The sequence below is a fragment of the Ptychodera flava genome, chromosome 12, assembly GCF_041260155.1.
Source record: "Ptychodera flava strain L36383 chromosome 12, AS_Pfla_20210202, whole genome shotgun sequence".
NCBI classification, from domain to species: domain Eukaryota; kingdom Metazoa; phylum Hemichordata; class Enteropneusta; family Ptychoderidae; genus Ptychodera; species Ptychodera flava.
In genome coordinates this window covers 30809258-30832303 of record NC_091939.1, presented here as the reverse complement: position 1 = coordinate 30832303, position 23046 = coordinate 30809258, and the positions used below count along the sequence as shown (strand labels likewise).

General features: G+C 37.9%; 1 protein-coding gene across 1 annotated transcript in view; it reads right to left on the bottom strand.

The window, feature by feature from the left end:
• The window catches only part of LOC139146335 (uronyl 2-sulfotransferase-like), a 13546-nt gene extending 5237 nt beyond the window's left edge, over positions 1-8309 (bottom strand). Inside the window, exons 1-5 of the mRNA XM_070717741.1 lie at positions 7824-8309; positions 5964-6015; positions 5351-5500; positions 4641-4720; positions 338-473 (exon numbers count right to left, since the gene is read on the bottom strand). Coding sequence (XP_070573842.1) covers positions 338-473; positions 4641-4720; positions 5351-5368 — 234 coding nt within the window. The 5' untranslated portion in view covers positions 5369-5500; positions 5964-6015; positions 7824-8309. The remainder of the gene's footprint in view (positions 1-337; positions 474-4640; positions 4721-5350; positions 5501-5963; positions 6016-7823) is intronic.
• Positions 8310-23046: the final 14737 nt, after the last annotated feature.

Sequence of the window (23046 nt, the reverse complement as noted above, 5' to 3'; positions counted from 1 at the left end):
TAGATTTCGACTTTTCGTCTAAATTTTTATACAGATGCTGCGTGAAAACCTTTGGAAAATTGCGAAGTTAGTTTTTACCTGTGGTTTATATAACGGCGAATTAGTTTCTCTTATATAGTTGATGAGGTTATTGCTCTATGTATCAGTATTTCCCAGTAGTGTGAGGAGGAAAAGCTAAAGTTTCACGATCAAATGAACACACAAGAATGGCGCTAAAGCTTAGTGAAGTTAAATTTGTTGAAAACGTGTCCCAAAAATGTATGAATCTCAAAAGAGATAATGGGATTCTCGATAACTAACGAAATAAGACGATTGCTTATTATAACTTTTGACTCACTTCATATTTCCAATTTCCTTGGAAGTTCTTGGTATCGTTTTTGTCGTCACCAAATCTCTTGAAGTAATATAAAGAAACCGCTCTATTCAAAGGTTGCCGAACTATGTTTATGTAAATGGGATTCTTGTAACCAAACCTGAAACATCAAGATGCAGAGTGGACCTCGAAAATATTGCACAGTGTGGCACATATTTTAGGACTACTTTCGATGGAGACACATGAAAAATATTATATAAATGCAATCATTAGTTTAAACCATAAACTGTGATCTAAAACAGCACACATTCTAGAGTACAGCTTTAAGCTTGCTGAAGGCTTTCAGTTTTCAATCCTCTGAAATGATTCATTTAAACATCCTTTGAACCACTCAATTTCAAATATCTTAAATTTTATTGCTGAAATCATTATCGTTGCTCAGGCGGGTAATCCATAATAGACTTCTTTCAAGTCGGTACACGTTAAAGCTGATAAGCAACACAAGAATCTCCGATGGGAAAAAGTATGTGACATCATCGTGGAGAAGTGACTCTTCTGAAGTTCAATGCTACAGCGAACTGCGTACATAATGGAAAGTTACATCTTGCGTTTGCTTTCCCATAGACAGTTTCCGTACTGTTTATACCTTAAAGGTATAGTGTCACCTGTTCCAATTTTGTCACAGTTACCATGGAAAGAGAAAATCTAACCAATCACAGATTTTAGGCGGGTGGCCGCTTTTTAAAAAAAGCGCCCCACATGGGCATTTTGAATACCAAGGAACTCCCCTTTGACTACACTGTAAAGTTAAGTGTTCAAGGATAGAACACCAATTAAACGCCTTTTTGTAACACTTTTTGAACGCGTCTAGACGTTCAACCAACGTTCAATTTTTGAACACACGTGTGCAGATTTTGAACGCTACGTGTTCATCAGACATTATATTGAACACCATGGTGTTCCATATCTGAACACACGTTGCACATGAATGTGTTCAAAAAATTGAACGCATTTACGCGTTCAAAGGGCTGTAACACTTTTTGAACGCATGGACGCCGTTCAACGATAAGTGTGTTAAAGGCTAGAACACATACGATGCGCGCTTGTTGAACACCTTTAATTTAGGGCGTTCAGAGGGTTCAAGCCTTGAAATAACATTACAGACCACTGATATTCAGTAAAATTACTTTATTCTAAAAATACACAAAGCATTTCTAGAGTAATATACAATAATTTACTGTAATTTGGGCAAATAAACATTGCCAATTTGTATGTAAAGTTTGTCAGAGGAACATACCAACGGTGTTAACACCCTCCTATCAAAAACATAAGCAATAAAAATCCCCATGAACACTGTAGATCGTTTTAAGAAATATGAACAAAGTAATGACAAAACAGGTTTTACTTAAATATTGTGGATTACGTTTTAAGGTTCATACTTGTTTAAAATGTACAAAAAATCATCTGAAAAAGCTCAAAATTTGGCTTACTTATTGTGTTGAAAATACATATATGTATGGAATGCATACTTCATTGTTGTAAGATGGTTTTCTAAGGGAGACATTTCCTCTTGTATAGACTATTGTAAATTTTGAAGAGAAAAAGTTAGTCAAGGCTTCTCTAGTGCACATGGTATATAGTTGTCCACATTAAAGTAAACACAACATGTCAAGTTAACAAAGTGTCACAGTAAGGCACATCATGCAGAAAGTGGGGAAAATTGGTCCTTGGCAGGGTAAAACCTATTTCCTTGTCCACAAAGTCCTTCATAAACAAAAAGGTTTGTTTGTTTGTAATATCTTTACATAAACAATGAAATAAATCGGTGACATTTCAAAATCTACTCAGAAATTAAAACCATATTGGTAAAGACCTTTCAAATTCTTGTGTACCTTGCTATTAATTTTTATACAAATGTTTTTACCAAAAATGGTAAAATCACCCTTAAAATAAAAAAAAGTAGATTTCATCATAACGTATATATATCACATTCTGGTAATCCCTCATATCTTAAAAATGTCTGAAATGTCTTTAATTTCTTATAAATACAAAGTTCCACATTTCTGCATAATTTGAACAATCTGAAAAAGGCTATCAGTAGAGATCTATGTCCTAAATATCAAAGCTGTTCAATTAGCAGTTTTGATGAAGATTTTTAAAGATCTTTCGACCAAATATGACGAAAATTGCCATGAAATATAAAAATTTGAATATTTCATCACAACTAGCACAAATTTGGATAGGGTCATTCTTAGGGACATGTTTACCACAATATTGAAGACGTCAGTAAAAAAGAAGAAGATTTTTGCCAAAATTAGCGAAATTAGCCTCAAAAATATAAATTTGCATAGTTCATCATAATTTGAACATATGTGATTAGGGTAATCCCTGGGGACCTGTAATCCAAATATTAAAGGATTCGTACAGGCTGTTTTGAAGAAAAACCTTGGGATGTACAAATTTGAGGGCAATGCTACACATCCACCTATTTAGCTGACGGCAAAGCTAAAAACCACTCGCTTAGAACAAGAGACGTGTTGATCTACAATACAAAATTCTCTTAGGTTTGGTAGCATGCTATGATCAACTAAATGTTCGAAGGGCATAAGCTTCCAAAGACGTGAAGTCTCCTTTATCAGATGCAAGGGGGGAAAGAAAAATTGAAGCAGAAAGTGACAGAAAATTCAGAGTGAAAATTTCAGAAAATTCAGTAATTCAGAGTGGACATTTTTACTCTGAATTTTCCGTCGCTTTCAGCTCTTATTTTTCATTCCACCCTTGCATCTGATAAGGGAGACTACTCGTCTGTGAAATCTTATTCTCCGGCAACATTTAGTTGATCATAGCATGCTACCAAAGCTTAGATTAATTCAGAAGAAAATACAGAAACTTATCAAAATTCAGTTACTGACCCTCGGAAGTTTAAATCTACATTAGAGATGAACTGAGGTTCTCAAGCTTGTTTCCAGACAGCTACCTGTATACTCATCTTCTTCATTATCTGTACGTACCACCAGCTTCTGTAACAACTCTTCGATTTTCAGTTATATCCAACTTTTACATCCTGAAAATAATGCAACAATAGGTAATATGGCGAGATGAGACTTTAATGAAAGACAAGGAGCTGATTAGGTTAAGGAATAGGGGAGACTTTTATATACAGTGCCTCTTTTCAATACTGGTACAAAATATTGGCTTCTTCTTGTCATTAACTGATTAAAATAAAAAAGCCAATCTCTCCTATGCTGAAACAATACATTGTATACTCTTTTACATGCGATTGTCTCTACTAAAAGACATGTGTTAGCTGTGATTACGCAGCAATACTATGCAAGGCGTATCGATCGCGCTCAAGGTCAAGGGTTATTGCTACAATTGTGTTGCAATGACCCTTGACCCGAGTGAGATCGATCGATAGGCCATGGCCAAATTACCACTGCGTATTCACAGCTTCTTGTTGGTATACCAGCCACTAAAAGAAAAAAAGGTTTCTTCACGTAGTTAAGCTATTTCAAAGTATAATACGATTAATTTCGAAGGATATTAATATAGATGCTTCAAAATCTAATACCTTTTACTATTTTGGAGAGAAAACTTACCTTTCTGGTCTTGCTTCCGCACGATCACGACTTCAGGGTGCGCTTACAAGAAAAATGTCGCAACTTCCGTTTTGATGCATCATGGGATAGGAAAAGCACCAAACTTGAACACCAAGTGTTTAGAAATAGAACGCCTCTTGCACGCCGATGTTAAAATTAAAACGTTCATGATGATTTTCTGATTTTCTTTTCAAATTTTCAAAATTTCAACATGTAATAAACGTATAAAATTATTTTGTATACTTCCTTTTTTAGAAAAATCATGCTTTCAGCAATTGTAGACCGAAAATATTTTGCACTTAGTGGGAAATTCGTCACACCTAAATCCGTGTACGTTTGCAGACAGCGAGGCTGTAGTAAATTTAATATAGCCATTGTAAAGTAAAAAAAACCCTAAAGATTGTTAATTGTTTCACAGTATTGTAAAATTTCTGTGATGCTGAGTTTTGAACACTTGAAGGAGATGGTTGTTAACACTACGTGTCAGGTTAAGAAACACATTGTAATAATATGAACACTAGTGTTAACAATATGAACACTAGCCGTTCAAATTTAAACACCGACACGTACATTTTGAACGCGTAAAGACGCGTCTAGCGTCGCTATTTTTACAGTGTATATATGAGCATATTTAGATTGCAGGTGACTGTATACCTTTAATATTGTGTAATTTCCAGTGAAGCAGGCTTTCATGCACGACATTCGATATCAACAAGATTCTTGCTCACCTTCTAAAATCGATGAAAAGTGCGTGTCTGTTGAATGTGGCCGGCCTTGGCAAACTGGAAATTCTTTTCACCAGTTGCTCCTTCCGGTGGGATGAGCGGGCGGACAGATAAAAGGGAAAAGACAGATAGGCAAATGAATTGTAAACAGACAGACAGACAGACACAGACAGACAGACAGACAGACAGACAGACAGTTAGATGTAGTGAGAGCCGTGGATAAACACAGCAAATAGATGTTGTGAACGATGAACTGACAAAATATACAGAGATAAACAAGACAGCGGGAAAAGATTACTTAACGATGGCTATCATGGGATTAGAGAGGAATAAATTTCACCTTTACAGAACGATAACATTGAACTGAGCCGCTTGAGGCCGTCATGAATACTTTATCTGTGACGAAAGCGTAAAGAAGACGGCGTTAATCTTCTCGACAATGTATACACACAGCAGCATTACTAGATCTCAAGCATCGTAAAATACTAACTATATCTTTTTTATTTCTGAACAAATGCCATTTTGAAAGCATGCACAAATCGTGTTCAATTCCATTTGATTAACAAAGCAAATTTGAAAACTATAAGACAGGCGATCAAAAAGGCAAAGACGGAGAAGGGCAGAATAAATATCAAAAAGATAGAATTTGGATATAACCTCAGAGTTGTGCGTAAAAGAGGTAGAACAGAGACCTGAACTTGACACAAACTCACCTGTTCATGTAAAGACATGAATCTACTGATTTGAGGCGTCTTATTCTGACTGGAAGCAGTAAAATTATTTCGCCGTGCCAGCTTTCTAAGCAAGTACTTCAATGTTCTACTTCCGCATTTTCCAACTTTGTTGTAAAATATTAAATCGGTCTGTAAATGAAGGTAAAGGATTCAGAAAATATTTAGTCTCTTCTACAGAGCATTTCTGAGCTGTGTGTGCGCGCATGGTCTGCAACATTATGTTTGCTTTTGTTCAACTTCATTATGCTGTGTTCCTTCACTCAGAATGCGCCTTGGGGACTAAAGTGTGAAATCTCAAACTTTTCCTATTCTTTTCTGATCTACCACTTGTTGGGGTTCATTTCAAAGCTCTTGGTGTAAGAAACTTTTCCGTCTGAGATTTTCGAAAATCGAAAATTTGATTTTTCTCCATAGAGTTAACACAGGGATGGCGGTTAATTTGAATTTCAAATATCCGTAACTGTTGAGTAATTTGCCTTCTCCAGTAACAAATTTGCACGGTCGCCCTGACTTTTATTCTTGATTTTTAAAGAGAATTTTTGAAAGATTACCTGAGGAAAGTTTGAGCAAAAATTCACCGATCAATACTTACTACATTTTCATCACTGATGGCGTTCGAGAATCGTGTCTTTGAACAACATTTTCTGCAAATTGAAAAAAACAATAACAACAATGATTTTAGAAACTGCTTGAATGTGCACGAGAGATATTTGTACACTTCTAAATCGAACATTGTAAAATAAACACGATCAACAAAATCAACTCAACACATTCTACTCCTCATAGCTGTCAGTAAATTCTCGATCGCATTCGAACTCAAAACGTACAGAACCCAGTCACCTGGCTTAACTTGTCCTTCTAGTCGTATTATGTCAAGAAAATTGAAACAGTTTTATGTATTATGATAACGAGTCGATATTAGTATGTCATTCACCAAATAAGGTCATGAATGAACAAGGGAATCGGCGTATTGGACGAGCCCCATTATTAACGATATGTTTGTTGCATCATAGACTCTCGACAAAAACAGTTTTTCTCGAGAGTCAATGGTCCCACTAACTTCATTCACTATGGATCCTGCTTCGAAGGGGAGATCACGGTCAACACTAACACACCTGGCAAACTGCCGGATAACACAATATTGTAGAAACAGAGTTTTTGATAGAGTACATAAATAAGATGCTTCCTGCCGATACCATTATTGGTGCACTGGATCTAGGACACAGCTGAAATGTTATGAATTCACCCTTTACAATCCGTAGCAAAACGCGTCGAACGGTTTTCCTTTAACATCGCATCAAAATTGGATAAGGACACCTTTTTATGTATTTCATTAAAACATTATCGAAAGATAATCAGTCAGTAAGCCAGTTTTCATTAGATGGTTACTCATTCCGAAAAAGTATACCAAAACGAGGTACCCCCTCACCAAACTGTGGGTCTAATTGCGTCCATTCTTTCCGTCGTAACGGCCGAGATATTACTTAAAGCACCAGTCACTCGAAACAAAGATTTTCGAGTGTCTATGCCAGGAAAATCCGTTATCTGTAATATCCGTAAAGTACACTAATATACATGTATTCTTATTCAAATTTTCCAAGTGAAAAGGAGTTTCTGTTTTAGAGAGGGGGCGACTCAAATTCATCATAGTTGGCTGGGACTATTCGAAATTTCTGAGTTTCTAATGTAATTCCTCAAATCCCCACCCCTCACGGCCGTAAATAATGACCGCTTCCCAGAGTTGTCAGGGTCAATGGGTCGAGCTTTTTAAGACCTAGATTGACTGTGTTGTGACAACGACTGTGTTTATACATGGAGTACAAAAGGTCGGCGCATTGCTGATGTACTTGTACATGTGTGGCATCGCATGTTTTGTTTCTTTGAGCTATTCACAACCAAGGTCGTACGGGCTACAACACCAAGTTGAAAACTTCGCGATGTTTTAACCATTATCAGGTAACAATAATAAATTTCTCTACGCGTTACAAGCGTATGCAGTAGAAATCAACACTACAGGCATTTAACTTGCGAAAATCTAAAGCCCAACAGGTCAAGGTCGTTAATATCAAGTTGATGTAGGACAGTCATTGTTCTTTCCCGTTTCCTATTGCGGCCATGTTTGGGAGTAAAACTAGCACACGAAGCAGATTGTGTCGCCATGTAGCTTTGTCTCAGTTTGCATCAGCGCTCTTCATGTGGTGACATTACATGACTGTGCGGTGGAAATAGAGACTGTTACATGGCAGCAATTTTAAAGTTATAAATATTGTGGTTTTGAGTGTATGTCACTGTGTGTGTGTATTTGTGTTTGTCAGCTTTACTTTAATGCGTGGCAGAAAACGATTAAAGCATGCACCGTGCAGGTAGATATAGTATATTAATAGGTTACGTTATATTGAGTTAAACAATCGATTATTGAGAACATCAGAATCGCAATGAAACGCCTACTTACCGGTGTTAAAATCCGGAGATACCCGAGGTTTAGCGAAGTAAACACGATCCAAATAAATGTAATGGATATACACACTAGCTAAGCTTATGATCAGTACAAGGAGGCCGACAAACACAGATCGGCGTGGCGCTTGAAGCATGGATCTGGTGACCATTCCCACTTCAAATTTGTGCCTCCGAAACGGGCAAATAACCAATGATTCCCAGTTCTACTTTACCAAGGTTACAGCCAGGTGACAAACAAAGGCAACAATGGAACGAGGACAGATTGAAGAGGTGGCGCACCCTTATGGTCAAGGCTCGCTTCTCTTACATGTTCTTCTAGTTAAAGCACAATTGAATCCTCCAAGCTATTGAAATGAGTATGTAACATCTTTTTTTTCTCAATCACTTAATTTTAGATGTAAAGATTTGACTCGTTGGTAAATTCACTTTGGTTTACAAAACGATTCTTCAGACCCCAAAAAGGTAGATTTTGTTCTAGTCAGCGTGCGCGTCACTTCAAAACCCTCGCGTCAACTCTTCTTTGAGTGTCTTCAAAGGGTCAAAAGTTCACCATTGGTTCCTTTATATCCTCTTCCACAATTATAAATTATACCACAATACGATGCGCAGTATACGCACCATACATCGTGCACTTTGCATAGGTGTTTGGGGTAAATTATCACGCAAGACGCTCAATCACCAGCTGAGAGTAATATGTACCCTCCCTCTAGAAAGGACTGCACAACCATAATGTCAAATGACAAATGTCGTGTGCACGGAGGAAGGTAGAAGTAGCATTTGCACATCCATAAGTGTCGAGGTATATGCTTGCGTCTACCATTGGCTATTGAAAGAATTTCACTAAAAGTTGAGGTAAGAGGGGACCAATATTGTGTTCTTTTTTAAGTAGTCAAAGTTTGTCACCCACCACTTCAGAGAAGTGTTTTGAATATTTATTTTCCACGACTCCTCATTTGCTCTTCTTGAACTTAGGCCTAGATAACAATTCATTATTTTTACTGTGGTATTTCGAGTAAAGATTTCGAGTCCACACCGTCTGACTGCTTTCTATATTACCTATACAATAAGAGTTATTTTTTTACTACGTGTGTGACGGCTGTGGTGTTAACTTAATCAATTAATCCGCTGATACGGACAGCGGATTAGCTAGTTAGCAATGTTTGCGGAGCAATTAAAGAGGTGTACACACATGTTTGAGATGAAATACGGATTTGTAGTAATAAAGAAAGCAGTAGACGGTCTGGAGTCGAAATCTTTATTTGAAATATCACAGTCAAAGTTAATAAAATTTTATGTAGTGTAAAGAAAGCAATCAGACGGTTTGGAGTTGAAATCTTTATTTGAAATATCACAGTCAAAATAAATAAATCAAATAAAGTAAACCAATGCACAAAAAACAATCCCTCCCACCCCAGGGGACTTACTGCTGTACCCTATGGTCTCTATGATCCCGCGTTTGCTTAATAGAACCCTCCCCCACCAAGGTTATTGATATCCCTTGCTGCGCATGCGATTCATATTGATTGTTTGTATTGTGCAAAAATGAATAAATGACGTCACAGGTCTCGCTGAAGTTTTCACGAACTTTGTTATCTCGCGTAATTTCACGTTGTTTACTTCCGTGTTAACGTAAGGCTTTAGAAAAAGTTTAAGGTCGGTTAGACTCGGAATGGTTAATATGAACCACACGGTTTTTTCCTTCTGCTTACATACTCAACAGAATAGCGACCAGAATGTACATACAATGTAAATGCTTCGTTCTAACACGCGAAAAATGCCATGATTGAGAAAAGCGTATCAGTGTTCAGTTTTTGATCAGTTTGCCCCACCCCCAAATATCAATGGTTTACACCCTGCGCCATCGATATGGCATTATTGTTTGCTGCCCTCTGCGACGTATTATGTGACTATGATTGTTCTCTTGTCTTCATTCTTCGAAGCTACTTCGTTGAACGTGCACTATGTCGTGCTTGCTGCGTACCGTAAAGAAACTCTGGATTGCCAGAATGAAGAAAGTCACCGTAAGTAGTAAACTTGTTTAACATTAACATTTTCCTTTAATATATGTTTGTCTTTGGATGTGAAAAGTTTTAGGTTAGAGTGATACTCTTATTCGTCCTTTTTTCCTGCGGTTCCTATATTTTCGATTGCGCCCTCAGTCGGCGGCAATCGAACATTCACATGAATATGGTTCTCTCGGTTACAAACTAATCACGAGATATCCGATCGTCGACTGATCTAAACAGTTCAGACTCTACTTCTGGAAACATAAAAATCCACTTTCTTCAACCATTTATCGAGTATCATGGTTGAGCGGTGTTTCAAGCTCAGGACATTTATATTGAAACGCCGTCGATTTGAATTCGGAAAATCAGTAGCTTACTGTCTTCGGGTGAGAGCTTTAGCTTGAGTCCACGACATGAACTATGTATACCGTGTTGTTAAATTAATTTATCAATACTAGCATCGCATATTGTACACAACACGTACAGACTCTCAGCCGAATTGAAGAATAAAGCATATACTTTTTTCCTTGGAAGTAAATTGATGAAAATGTTATCCAAAGTCACGCACAGCTGTTAGACCGCGCATCGGGACAGACATTCAGATTCTCACTTTTTTGCGAAGCTGTCCTGATCTACAGCTTGTATGTTCTCATTATTAAGGTCGTGGGGTAAGGATTTCGCCATTTTTTAAAAATCCATTTGATATTTAAAGTTGCCCACATGTCAACACAGATGGGACCATTTTGGTTAATAAATATGTAAGCTATAAAAAGTTGGCTTCTATAGTACAAAGTTTTTGTTCAGTGACCACCCCCGGATATTTTATTCCTGATTTTGAAATAGAATGGTAAAAAAAATTTTGGAGAAAGTTCAGTTTCGAGGTATACATACTAACTTAAAGTATTAAGCGCCTGAAAATAACTTAAACATTTGATTAAACCTTCCTCTATAAAACCTTCAACCATAATGAATTAAAATAAAAAAATAATTGAAGCCAAGGTTCCCTGTGAAAATTTTAAATTTGGTACTAGAGAAACAAATTACTTACTACTATTGGAAATCCAAAATAGCCGCCATCCCTGTGTTAACTCTGTGATGAAAAATTTTAACCTTTTGAGTGCCGTAATTGTTCCCACTAAAATTTTAGGGACACATTTTTACCAATTTTTGTGAATTTTTCTGTATTTTTTTTATAATTTTGGACCAAATGGGCATCACATTTCATTGACTACAGTTTGTTATCAAAATTTGACAAGATTTGAAAAAAATTTCAGGAGTATATTATCAAAAGGAGACAAAAATTGACTTTGGCGCTCAAAGGGTTAAATTTGTTTTTTTTTTCGCGAAACAAAGACGGAAAAAACTTTGGTTACTCGGAGAGCTTCGAAATTAGCCCCCACTAGGAGTCTTAGAGTTAGACCAGAAAAGAAATATAAAAGTTTTAGAGTTCGGATATCTTTCACATAATAATAATAATAATAACAAGGCAGTATTGCTGAAGGCAATGAGTACTTGGGCCGTGATAGAGTAATTTTGAGGACAATATATACTACTATTCAAATATGGTCTTGAATTTCCTCCTGTCAATTAGGCATTTGATTAACTGGTTATTAAATGAAGCAATGGCATGACAACGGCAAAATATGTCTAGCAACTTTTGTGGAGTTTGAGGCAGGGGTTCTTTATTTATAGTGGAAATTGCTTAAACTCCTTAAATATTCAAATTACAGCAAATTTCTTTTGTTCTCGATGGTAGATGTCTAATATTTAGATGGGCATATTTAGATTTCTACCCTATAGTTATCCCTATATACCAAAATCTGACCTCTAGCTCTATTGGCTCACTCAAAAAAAGATATGTGCATAATTAATGAGGTACAATATATGGTGTCATAAGGTGTCCTATCGTACCAAATATGAAGGGTGTAGCACTTGTGGTTACTGAGTTGTGGACAAATATGTATATTTGAGGTCAAAGGTCATTGAGGTCACGTGACGTTTTGTCAAACAAATTATATTGTTAACTTATCCCTATATACCAAAAATCAGACCTCTAGCTCTATTGGCTTGCTCAAAATTAGATATGCGCATAATTATGGGGTACAATATGTGGCGTCATAAGGTGTCCCATCATACCAATATGAAAGGTTTAGCACTTGTGGTACTGAGTTATGGACAATAATGTATATTTGCGGTCAAAGGTCACCAAGGTCACATATTTTGTCAAAATGTCTGAGATATCTGCGTGAACCGATGGACTCACTGATGGACTCACGGACGGATATGACCCAATCTATAAGCCCCTGGACTTTATCCGTGGGGACAAAAACTGTGTCACTGCATCCTTTAGGCAATATGAATACGATGAGAAACTTAATTTTTATTTTTCTTGGCCTTATACATGGGAGTCTATGGAGAACTGCCTTATACATGGGAGTCTATGGAGGTGTAAACTAAAAAGTCCTCTAACACGGCCAAATTCGATCGTATTGTGAAACAAATCGACGTGCATCTGTATGGGGTTGGGTACTATTCTTGTGCAAAGTTTGAAAGAAATTGACCAGGGCATGTCTGAGATATCTGCGTGAACGGACGGACGGACGGACTGACATGACCAAACCTGTAACTCCCCCAGCACTTCGTCCGTGGGCACTAAAAACAACGCAACAGTTATTACAGCCACACCGGCGGTAGGTTCATATCCAGAGCCCCGTACGGTCTGCCGCCGTCGCTTGAAAACAATCTCATAAACCTGGCCATATGGGCAAACTGTGTATGGGCAGCTGGATGCTTGACTTCCCGGAGAAGGCGAGCTGTCACGTTCAAGCTCAGGGTTATTTGTCGATAAAATTTCAGTAAATTTACCTTACCTAGATGAAATTTTGTCTATAGGCTGAAATTTCGCCGAAGTTTGACAAAATTGCATCGATTTTTCAGGTTCATATCCGACATTTTTGAGTTTTGAGTGCAGACAGAAATAAGTTTTGAGGCAACATGGCTGCGACCCCATGTTGACCCCTAGCCCTGCGTACGATGCTATGTGCTACAGCTAACACATAGCATCGTACGCAGGGCTAGCGAGAGAGTTGCCGACATCGACGGTTATTTACGAGAAGTGAATAAAAGACTGTCATTTTTGGAAGCGATCGAGTAGCTGAGGTAGGCTGGGATACGACTTGGGCCCAAGAACGCTGAATTTCGGCAGTAATTTGGCTTTTTACGTCAAGTCCCAAAATGGATTTGAAGTCACCGACCCTACGTACGGGTCTTTGCAGGGCTGTGGTGAGCGGGGCGGGGCGATTAGCTGTAGCGGAACACACAGCATCGTGCGCAGGGCTAGTTGGCCCCAAGTGAAAATGTGTTCGCGATCAAATCTTCCTATATTTTTTTCAGAATTTTCGACAAAATCATTGCTTCTTAAATCTTTTGTAAAATATAAAATACTAAAATAAAAATGCGATGTGCCATGTCTCCAGATTTCTAAAATATCGTTCCGTTCGACGGAATACTCATTTCGCAAACTTGTGACGCAGTTGAAATTCAATACTGACCGCCAAATAATCTTATAGTATGAGACGAGATCATTCTAGACATCCTCCAAATTATCCAACCATTCGCGTTAGAGTTCAGCTCGCTTAGAGTATCATAACATTCTTCGGCCTTCGTTTAGATCGACCCTAATCTCTCCCATTTAGAAAATAAATACACAAGCTACCTTGACAAAACTTCGTGCACCATCCAGGACCAAACGCACTACAAATCTGTCTTGACGTCATCATCTCCTTACATGGTAATCGGCATACCGTATTTTTTAGCAAAGGAGACACAGAATACGTCGGAGTATTCAAATTGAAAACGTATTACATTGTGTGATGTTGTCAAAAAAAGGTAATGTTACTGCAGTGGTATAAATTACAAAATACAAAAGTTCAAATCAGTTTATTTTGGCTGGCTTTACCCAACATTTCATATTGTTTCTTATGCCAGATTTGACCACGTGCTTACTGGCGACCCCTTTACATGCAAATTTTGTGTCAAATGGTGTGTTCTGCTGGAAATACAAACGTACGATTTCTATATGAAGGAGGCGAAATTTGCCCTCAAAACTCGAAACCACCCCTTTATGGGGTGTACCTAGCTATTTTGAACGAGCTCTCAAATCTGCAGCTCTATTTCGAAATGATGGTCTGGTTTTCTCAGCTCAAGGATAAGTGTTCTCCATCGCTGTGGGCATTACTATTCTCAACTGGGGGTACAGTTTCCAGTCGTAATGTTTTTTAATTGTGTCCGGGATATAAAACCTTTCCATTTGACACTTTTACTTTGAATAACACTAGTCCACATCTTGTCAGCGATTAAACATGTTTCAAGTTTAAATGTTAAATTCTGGTCTCGAGCCCTCTTGTTCGACCAAACTGAAATTACCCCTCCCACTTTGGCTCGTCCAGTGGGTGTAGCAAGGGTCGTGCCATCGCATAGGAAACGGAGGGTGCATTAATTGTTGCATTTCGATGCACATTTGATTATATTCAGAAGATTTTGTGGCAAAAACTCAGATAGAGAAGCATTATATTCACATCTCACTTATTCAAGACTTGCTGAGAGCAGCACTTCCATTCAGTTAACATCATTACGCCATTTATTATGCCAAGAAAGATGAAGCCAAGACATTTTGCCCTCCCTGGTCTCAGCCAGAAATGGTTATACCTTACAGAGTTTTTTCCCACGGAATGAAAACAAATGTACTTGGGCTGAGGCCCAAGTACAATAATAATGATAATAATAATAATAATAATAATAATAATAATAATAATAATAATAATATAATATTAGACCTTCAGTTGTCGGTCTCTGTGCACGGACAATTTTGCAGTCTGAAATTACATTTTAATATTTTTATAATGATAATATTCAAGTTCTTGTTGGAGAGCAGTCTATAATGAATAGTTTTATTCGATAGTTGTCTGTCCGAAGGAACTGTGCATACTTGATCGCTTTCAATGTCTTCCCGAAGTTTATAGTTCTTTTTAATTTAATAGTCGTGTTTTCTTGTCATTTTATTGTATATTCGTAATTGGAGATCGCTATCATGTAACGCGTCAGTCAAGTCACCTTTTCAAAATGAATTATATTAAGGGAGCCGTCATTATTTATGGCCTGGGGGTCGGAGGAATCTGAGGGAGGGTCACTCAAAAATCGAAAGCTACAAGGGGGGTTGCTCAAAAGTGGAGAACAAGAAAGGGGGGGGCTACTCAATTTTGTTCACATGTATTGAAGCATTTAGTGGAGTTACGAATTAATACAACAATAATAGTAAAGATATGTATATTCATACCCGGTATTTGTGTACACACACACACACACACACACACACACACACACACAATATATATATATATATATATATATATATATATATATATATAAATCATAATACAGGTGGTTTCAAGTAGAAACTAAAATCTCATTACACTATGTGTTTCACGTTATTGTGATCTTCAGACGAGAGTGATCAGCTATTCGACGTGGCAAGCCTTATGTTAGAGGCTAGTACTGAGTACATTTTTCAGTATTTCCTGATTAAAGATTGATATACTTGCCTGATCATTAATGAGAAACGTCTGCTTTCTATATTCTACATTGTATAGGTTACCGATAGGGGAAAATGTGTAAAGCAAGCTTATTCTGATGCTTTAAAGTTTAAAACCAGTTGAATGCCTTGAAAACAAACCCATCTTTTATTGCAGGAAAATAATAATAAATAATAAATGTGAATAAATGTATGTCTGTCGCTATTTTTTCGGTTTCAAAAATATAGTTGAAATCAGTGAACTGAAATATAAGTTTTGGAATACTGTCTCAGATTTATTTTCTTTAAGTTTTTTATACGAAAAAAAATACTCCCCAAGTGCCACCAAATAACACCCCCCTCCTGACCTCCCCCCGCGACCGCTTATGCGGTCTCTAGTGGTGCTTTCGCACCACATCTTCCCCCTCTTGAAAAAAAATCCTACAGAATAACTGCATGTCACCAGAGCACTGGATACAGACCTGAACATCACCCTGCCACAGCAATTGGAACCTCTTTCCGACAAAGACCTATACCACAGGGTTTAATCAGGTCTGCACAGGGCCTGTCGCAGCAGCAATCATTTTACTGTATAGATATTTAACTTTCCCAATTTTTTTTGGGGGGGAGGGGGGGTCACTCAAATTTTCTGTAACAGAGAGGGGGGGGTTACTCAACAAGTCATGGTTGGCAGGGGGGTTACTCGAAATTTTGGAGTTTCGAAAGCAATTCCTCCGACCCCCCCCCCAGGCCGTAAATAATGACGGCTCCCTAAAGTGGCACTCACACTTGGTAACATTTTTAAAGCACATTTTTTTAATGCCAACGGTCGATATTTGACGAGGCAACTGCGCGCAGATCGCGAGATATCGATAAAACATGTCTTCAAAAAGTAAAAGTTTGAATTCCGGTGGCCCACCTAAATTCATCTTCCGAACATCGAACGTTCGGCACTGGGGCCATTGTCAACTAAGCTATGGAGTACGAGTCTACGCTGACGCTGCTGTACGCCACAGTACCACTGGCGTCGGTGATCGGTTATGGCCTGTGGGAGAAAGCTGAGTCTTACTCACTTGGCGTATAAACGAAAAACAATTTTTGCTGATTCCACCAGAATTGGTAAAGGTGACTAGCACAGTTACGTGCGGTTGATACATAGCGGCCGCCGCGTGATATGCATAGACGCATGCCACGCGCGCATACCACGCGCGCGGCGTACTGTGGCAGACGACAAAATGTAGTCATCGGAGGCGGCTAATATTTGACATGTAAAAACTGATGTTTATGTGGTATTGGTTAAAAATATAATACAACCGATTTAGAATAATGAAAACGACAAAAACTAAGGAGAAGTTTTTAAAAACTTACCTGAGGTAAAGGCATAATGCTGTAGGCCTATATAAAGTCTTTGCAGTGGGAAGTAAATTAATTGCGTCGTTCGAACTTGTTGTAGACTCCCTAGAATATCGTCAATCAGCACAACAACAAACCTTCGGGGATTTCGAGTCAAAATTAGAACGATCGTAAAACTTCGGGCTGTGAAAATACGCTCGGGAAATGACATGTTTTTATCGATATCTCGCGATCCGCGCGCAGTCGCCAAGTCAAATATCGACCGTTGGCATTAAAAAAATGTGTTTTAAAAATGTTACAAAGTGGGAGTGCCTCTTTAAAACGCAAAGATATATAAATGACAGCTTTTATAGAATTTTTATCACGACAGAGGTATAAACCGAGGGAAAACAAAATTCAAAATATCCATCTCCCAGAATGTTGTCGCACATCAAGTCACTGTCCCTTCCATATTTTAATCTCACATCTACATAAAATATCAAACTATCCTGAGGTCTCCGACACGGCAAATCAACTGGTGACATCTTCACAGCACGGTGGGGCCAGAGAAAGCATTTCAATGTCGATACTTGTAGCTTTGATCTTGAAAACACTCTGTTTGAATGAGAGGTTTACTGCGTATCGCTTTCTCGGAAGTGTATACGTGTATTATATGTGTGTATACACAGAGAAACATATCCAGAGTGGCAACGCTTGCATGCCTTTTGTTTCATGGTCGTCTCGGTAGACTATTGGCTTTTCATATTAAAATGAGCTTCAAAGGTGTTAAACTTTTGGAGGCTTTGTTTGTGGTTGATAATTACACGAGATTATGCGAAAAATACGACGAGATGGCATCGTACTGCAGTCGCGTAGCAACCATAGTTACTTTGTCAGCTCTCAGGCCAGAAACACTGCTTCACGCCAATCAAAACATAACATGCCAGCAGTTTCATAAACATATCCTTTCTTGACGCACGTGTAAAAGACAGTATGACTGACCGTAAACCATTGAGTAAAACCAGACAGTATCGATAAAAGATTTTCAAATTTGGTTCAAACACACTCATTATATATTCATAAAAATATGAGAGGAATTTTTAAAATGGTAAAACTCACTTTCCTGAAGCTCAAAACAATCCCTTTTTCGCCAGCACATCAATTCCGATCAGCACCATACGACAACAACAACACAAACTTTGTCGAACATACTTTCGCTTAACAATTGGTGAAAATCCGAAAATTACCGAAGGGTGCATGGTCGGCACTTTCGGAAAAGAGAGCCAAGAGCTTCGTGAGGCGAGGCAAACATGGATTGCTTACGTAACCGCTTGACGCCTTAAACAATAGCCGTTGCCACTCTGTCATGTTTCTCTGTGGTGTATATGAATAGGCCCTGTGGGATACTATGGTCACCGTGTGCCATGTTGACGTGTATGTGTGTTCGTGTCGCACAGATTACCTATTGGCTTGATCACACTGGTCTGATTAGATATATCCCTACAAATCTGTAATGCCTTCGTTGTTTGTCATAGACCTTGATCCTGTCTGTCTGTCTGTTTGTATTTTAGAGGTTTTTTGTTTGTTTGGATGAAGTGAAAATAATTTAATTTTGCCGGCCCCCTTTCAGCAAGTTAATTTGCTTTTCATCCTTGTTTACAGGCCTTAAAGATCCATTAGCTGTAACTTTGGTTATTTTCTTAATTTGTTTGTTCTGTGTATCATCTGCAGTTTCTGGTTTGAATCCCTGAACCATGGAGAAATTCCTAATATTTAGCTCATAAATATACCCTATATGAGTATAATCTGCATTGTTATTGTTTACATTTTGTATTCAGGTCCGGACTAGAATAAATATATTTATCGACAATAACAATGGTCATTCACATATACAGGCTGTGTTGGCAAAGAAAGACACCGGGCATTGGTCATGATGATCGGATTATAGTCAAATTCTGTAGTTGATACATTAAAACAGAGTAATGAAAAATTAGTCAAAGGTTACAGCTAATGTCCCTTTAACAGACGACATGTAATTCAAGTATTTATATCTTAGTAGAATTAAATCCAAGATGCTACTCAATCTGTCAACTTTTCATCAAACTGGATAATATAGAGGGTTTGTTCATGTAAATAAAGTAATTTACGTCATTTTTTTCGGGGGGAATATTCGAATATCTCCAAGAACCTTTCTTCATGCACGCAGAGCAAGTTTACTCTACCTCAGACATTACCCCAAGAGGTAGAGTAACCGTCGTGTGCAAAAAGGAAGGTTGTCGGAATGTTGACTCCAGAATCTGATCGTCTATGTTTGTTCTGACGGTAGTGAGTAGAATCATTTCATTTTGCCTCGTTTCGTAAGTCTTTGCTTTGCATTCTGACATTACCAGACTTGAAGACGACATGAAATTCAAATATCCACTATATCCCGCTATTGTTCTGTCGATCAAACTCGTGGACATAGGAGATATAAAATACATATATACTGTCGTTGTGTTTATGTCAGGACGATTAGAAGATCACATACGAGACAAGATGTGCACACGCAACTTTTGTGATCATTGATCTTGTTGAGACGTACACACCGTTTTGCGGACATCAAGTCGCTTTACTTTCGCTCCTTCGGTGTAGTCGGCGTAAAGTACAGTTAACAATGAGGGCGCCTGTGTCCACAGCAACGTCCATCTTGCATAAGAATATTGATAAGCCAGTTGCAAACAGTTATGGTCGAAACTAACGCGTAAAATACCATTATCGTGAGAATGGTGCTGCAGTTCACTTTTTAACTCTCTCTGCCCCGCATCCCCCCCCCCCAACAATGGTTTAAACTCCATACGGGTCATCAAAAGTTAACCCACGTGATCCGATTGTTTACTGCCCTCTACGACTTGCAGTGTCAAACTGTGTGTTGCTTTTCACATCACTTGGTCGAAGCATGATGCGGAGCCTACCGTGGCCGAAAACGACACAGACCCTCTTCAGTTTGTAATTGCGTCGTTCTGTTTGACCTGCGTCGTTCTGTTTTGACCTGCGCTCTTCAGTTTGTAATTGCGTCGTTCTGTTTGAGCTGCGTCGTTCTGTTTTGAACTGAGCTCTTCAGTTTGTAATTGCGTCGTTCTGTTAGACCTGCGTCATTCTGTTTGAACTGCATCGTTCTGTTTGATCTGTGCTCTTCAGTTTGTTTTCAGCATAACACGGAAGTACTGGAGTACTTGGAGAATACCATTGCAACTTGGCATGGGTGCCCGTGGAGTCATAGGTAGTAGAGGGAGAGCAACTCCACACATCGTTCACATATTGGTTGTTTGCGTTTAATGTGTGGTGGTGCGTATTTTTTGTTATACTGTCTTGTGCACAGAACAGAATAGGTACGGCGAGACAGCTGAATATGAATGTCAGTGCAGTCTGTACTCAAGAATTGAGACATTGCGTACGACACTAACGCTATGTTTAGAAAGTTTGCCAGACTTTCTTTATCAATCGCCTCAAGTCAGGTTCAGTGGATAAATTTCGTGGTATAATGGTAGATTGTACGTATTCATATGTTGTCCCACTGAAGGTTTGCTCTTTCATTCTGGAAGCTAGGATGTCTAACTTTGTTTTATTGTGTTAAAGGTTGTGTTCGTATTGTGTTTACTAGACTGATATATATATATATATATATATATATATATATATATATATATATATATATAATTTACAAACAAGAGAAAAAGGTACGAAAAAGAAAAAGACAACGGAAACAGAACACAGACAAAAGATAAAGAACAAGGATAGCACTTACAAAAAAAAAGACATTCTCAATCTATGATTCAGAGTACATTACCAGAATATGCCAGCGGGTCCTATACTTTTCAGTTGTGCTATTGTTGTAGGAAATGTTTCTCTCAACTTTGTGCTTTTGTTTGACCTCCGTTATAAATAAATAGAACGGAAGAATTTTCTTTTTTGTCTACACTTTTAGACAAGAACTGTTTCCCTAAGATAACGTGCACAGTAACAACATGTTTTTACTGTAATTTAAATAGCAGGGAGAGAGGTTATGCCTCCACTGTTACCCTTGGACGAGGCTACCTCGTGGTCGTCATCATCACTTGCCACACGTGGTAGAGCAGACAGTTTACATCCTGAGCATTTTTGAGCAATTTTATAAGAATGAAAGTGAGGGCAACTTCACACATCGTTTCTACCTTTGTTAAATGATGCGGTACATTGAGTCGATTAATGTGTGTATATACAATCTCTCTTACTACCTAACCATAGTGCGTCACTCTTTTCCTTATTGATCTTCTGGCCGGGGATGTTGCCGAATGAGTCAACTATTCTGAGAAACTCTTCGGCAGATTTCACATCTGATAACATTCGAGTGGTGTCATCTGCATATTGTGCAATTTTAACTCATTTTGTTCGATTTGAATGCCCTTAATTGTTTTATTGTGACGAATGGCGATGGACAAAATTTCTAAACTAAAAACAAGTAAGGTGAAAGAGTATCACCTTTTCTTGAACCGCTGCTAACTTAAAATTAACCAGAGGTGACACCATTATTAATGACTAGAAATATCGCAGTATAAAACTTTAACCCATAGAATAAAAGATTCACCAAAATCAAATTTCTTTAAAGCAAAGTAAAGGAAAGGCCACTCGATAGAGTCAAATGCCTTGGCAAAATCAATACAAAGTAGAATACCAGGAATATCGTTTTCTTTTGTAAAGTGTATTGAGTCTAAAATCTTGCAAACAGCGTCACCGATGTAGCGACCTTTCACATATTAACCAGCTTGATTTGGGTAAATTATTCCGATAAAACTTTGAAATTCGAATTAAAAGGGCCTTGGTAACAATATTTATAATAAAAGTTTAAAAGAGAAATAGGTCCCCAACTTTTCAGCTACAGACGATTTTTTTCTTTTTTATCAATCAAAGTAATGGTTGCTTGTCTTTGGGAAACTGACACTGACAACTCTCCATATGGACGTGTACATATAGTTGAAACTCAGTACAATTAAATTACCATACAAGGGCCAGAAACGCCATTCCCCGGGCTTTTATTACTGGACATGTTTTTCGAAGCTTGGTAGCACTCTTCGAGACTCAAATAACCCTCACAAATATTTGTTCTGTAATTCTGACAGTAAAGGAATATGCAAATCGCCAGTGAACTCTTCTGGTTTTTCTTCAGGAAAACAATGTGTAGTCTGGTATAAATTTCGATAAAATTCTTTCTGCGTGTTTAAAATTTCATTTAAATCTGTAGATGCTTGAAGTTTACGAATGTGATTTTTGTAATGATTTCTCTTTTCAAGCTTCAAAAAATAAGTATTGCTTTTTTCACCAAGCTCATGTCATCTTATTCTAGCACGTTGAATAATACCTTGTGTTTTGACTTCGTAAATATCATCTAAAGCTCTCTGAACTTCATCAATGTCTTTTCATGTTTTTTGATTTCACTTTCTTGATTTCGAGGTCCTTTTTTGTTGCTCCAGCTTTTTTTCCTTGTGTCTTTGACACTTAGCCCGTTTTTGCTGTATTTTATACAAAAGTCCATGATTTTATACTATTTAAGCCTTGGATTAAGAACGTCAGTGAAATCTTGTCCCAAATATTTTTTTCATGCTGCAAACCTTCGAGCAACAAATAATCGCATACAGAAGGAACAGAAGTATGCGATACACTTACAAATGCCAGACTTCACAAAAGCTACAATAGATGGCACTCCGATTCACATGAGCATACACAAACACAACAAGACCAAACCGTAGACATAGCTTCCGTAATTGAACAACAAACTTCAGTGGAACAACATATTAACATATAAAATCAATCAATCATTCAACATGTCTCACCAATCAAAAATGAATTTTAAGTGACTGATGAAGAAATCTCTGTTTTCGAAACGTAGCTTCAAAGGATCGCAGTGTAACGCTAGTCTCTCCGCTACAGCAAGACACGTAAATTACGGGTACGTCTCGCCATGGCTAATCAACCCTTTACATAAAACAGCTAAACATTATATACACACACATAGAATCATACACAAAACGCAAAGAATTCACATATGAACGATGTGAGGAGTTGCTTTCCCTTTATTACATTCGCCATGGCTAACCAATACTCACATAAAACAATCAAACATGATACACACTCACAATATACACAATATCATACACAAAATGCAAACAACTCAGATATGAACGATGTGTGGAGTTGCTTTCCCTTTATTACAACAAAAAAAACTGAAGAGCGACGATCAAACAGAACGATGCAGTTCAAACAGTACGACACAATTACAAACTGAAGAGCGCAGGTCA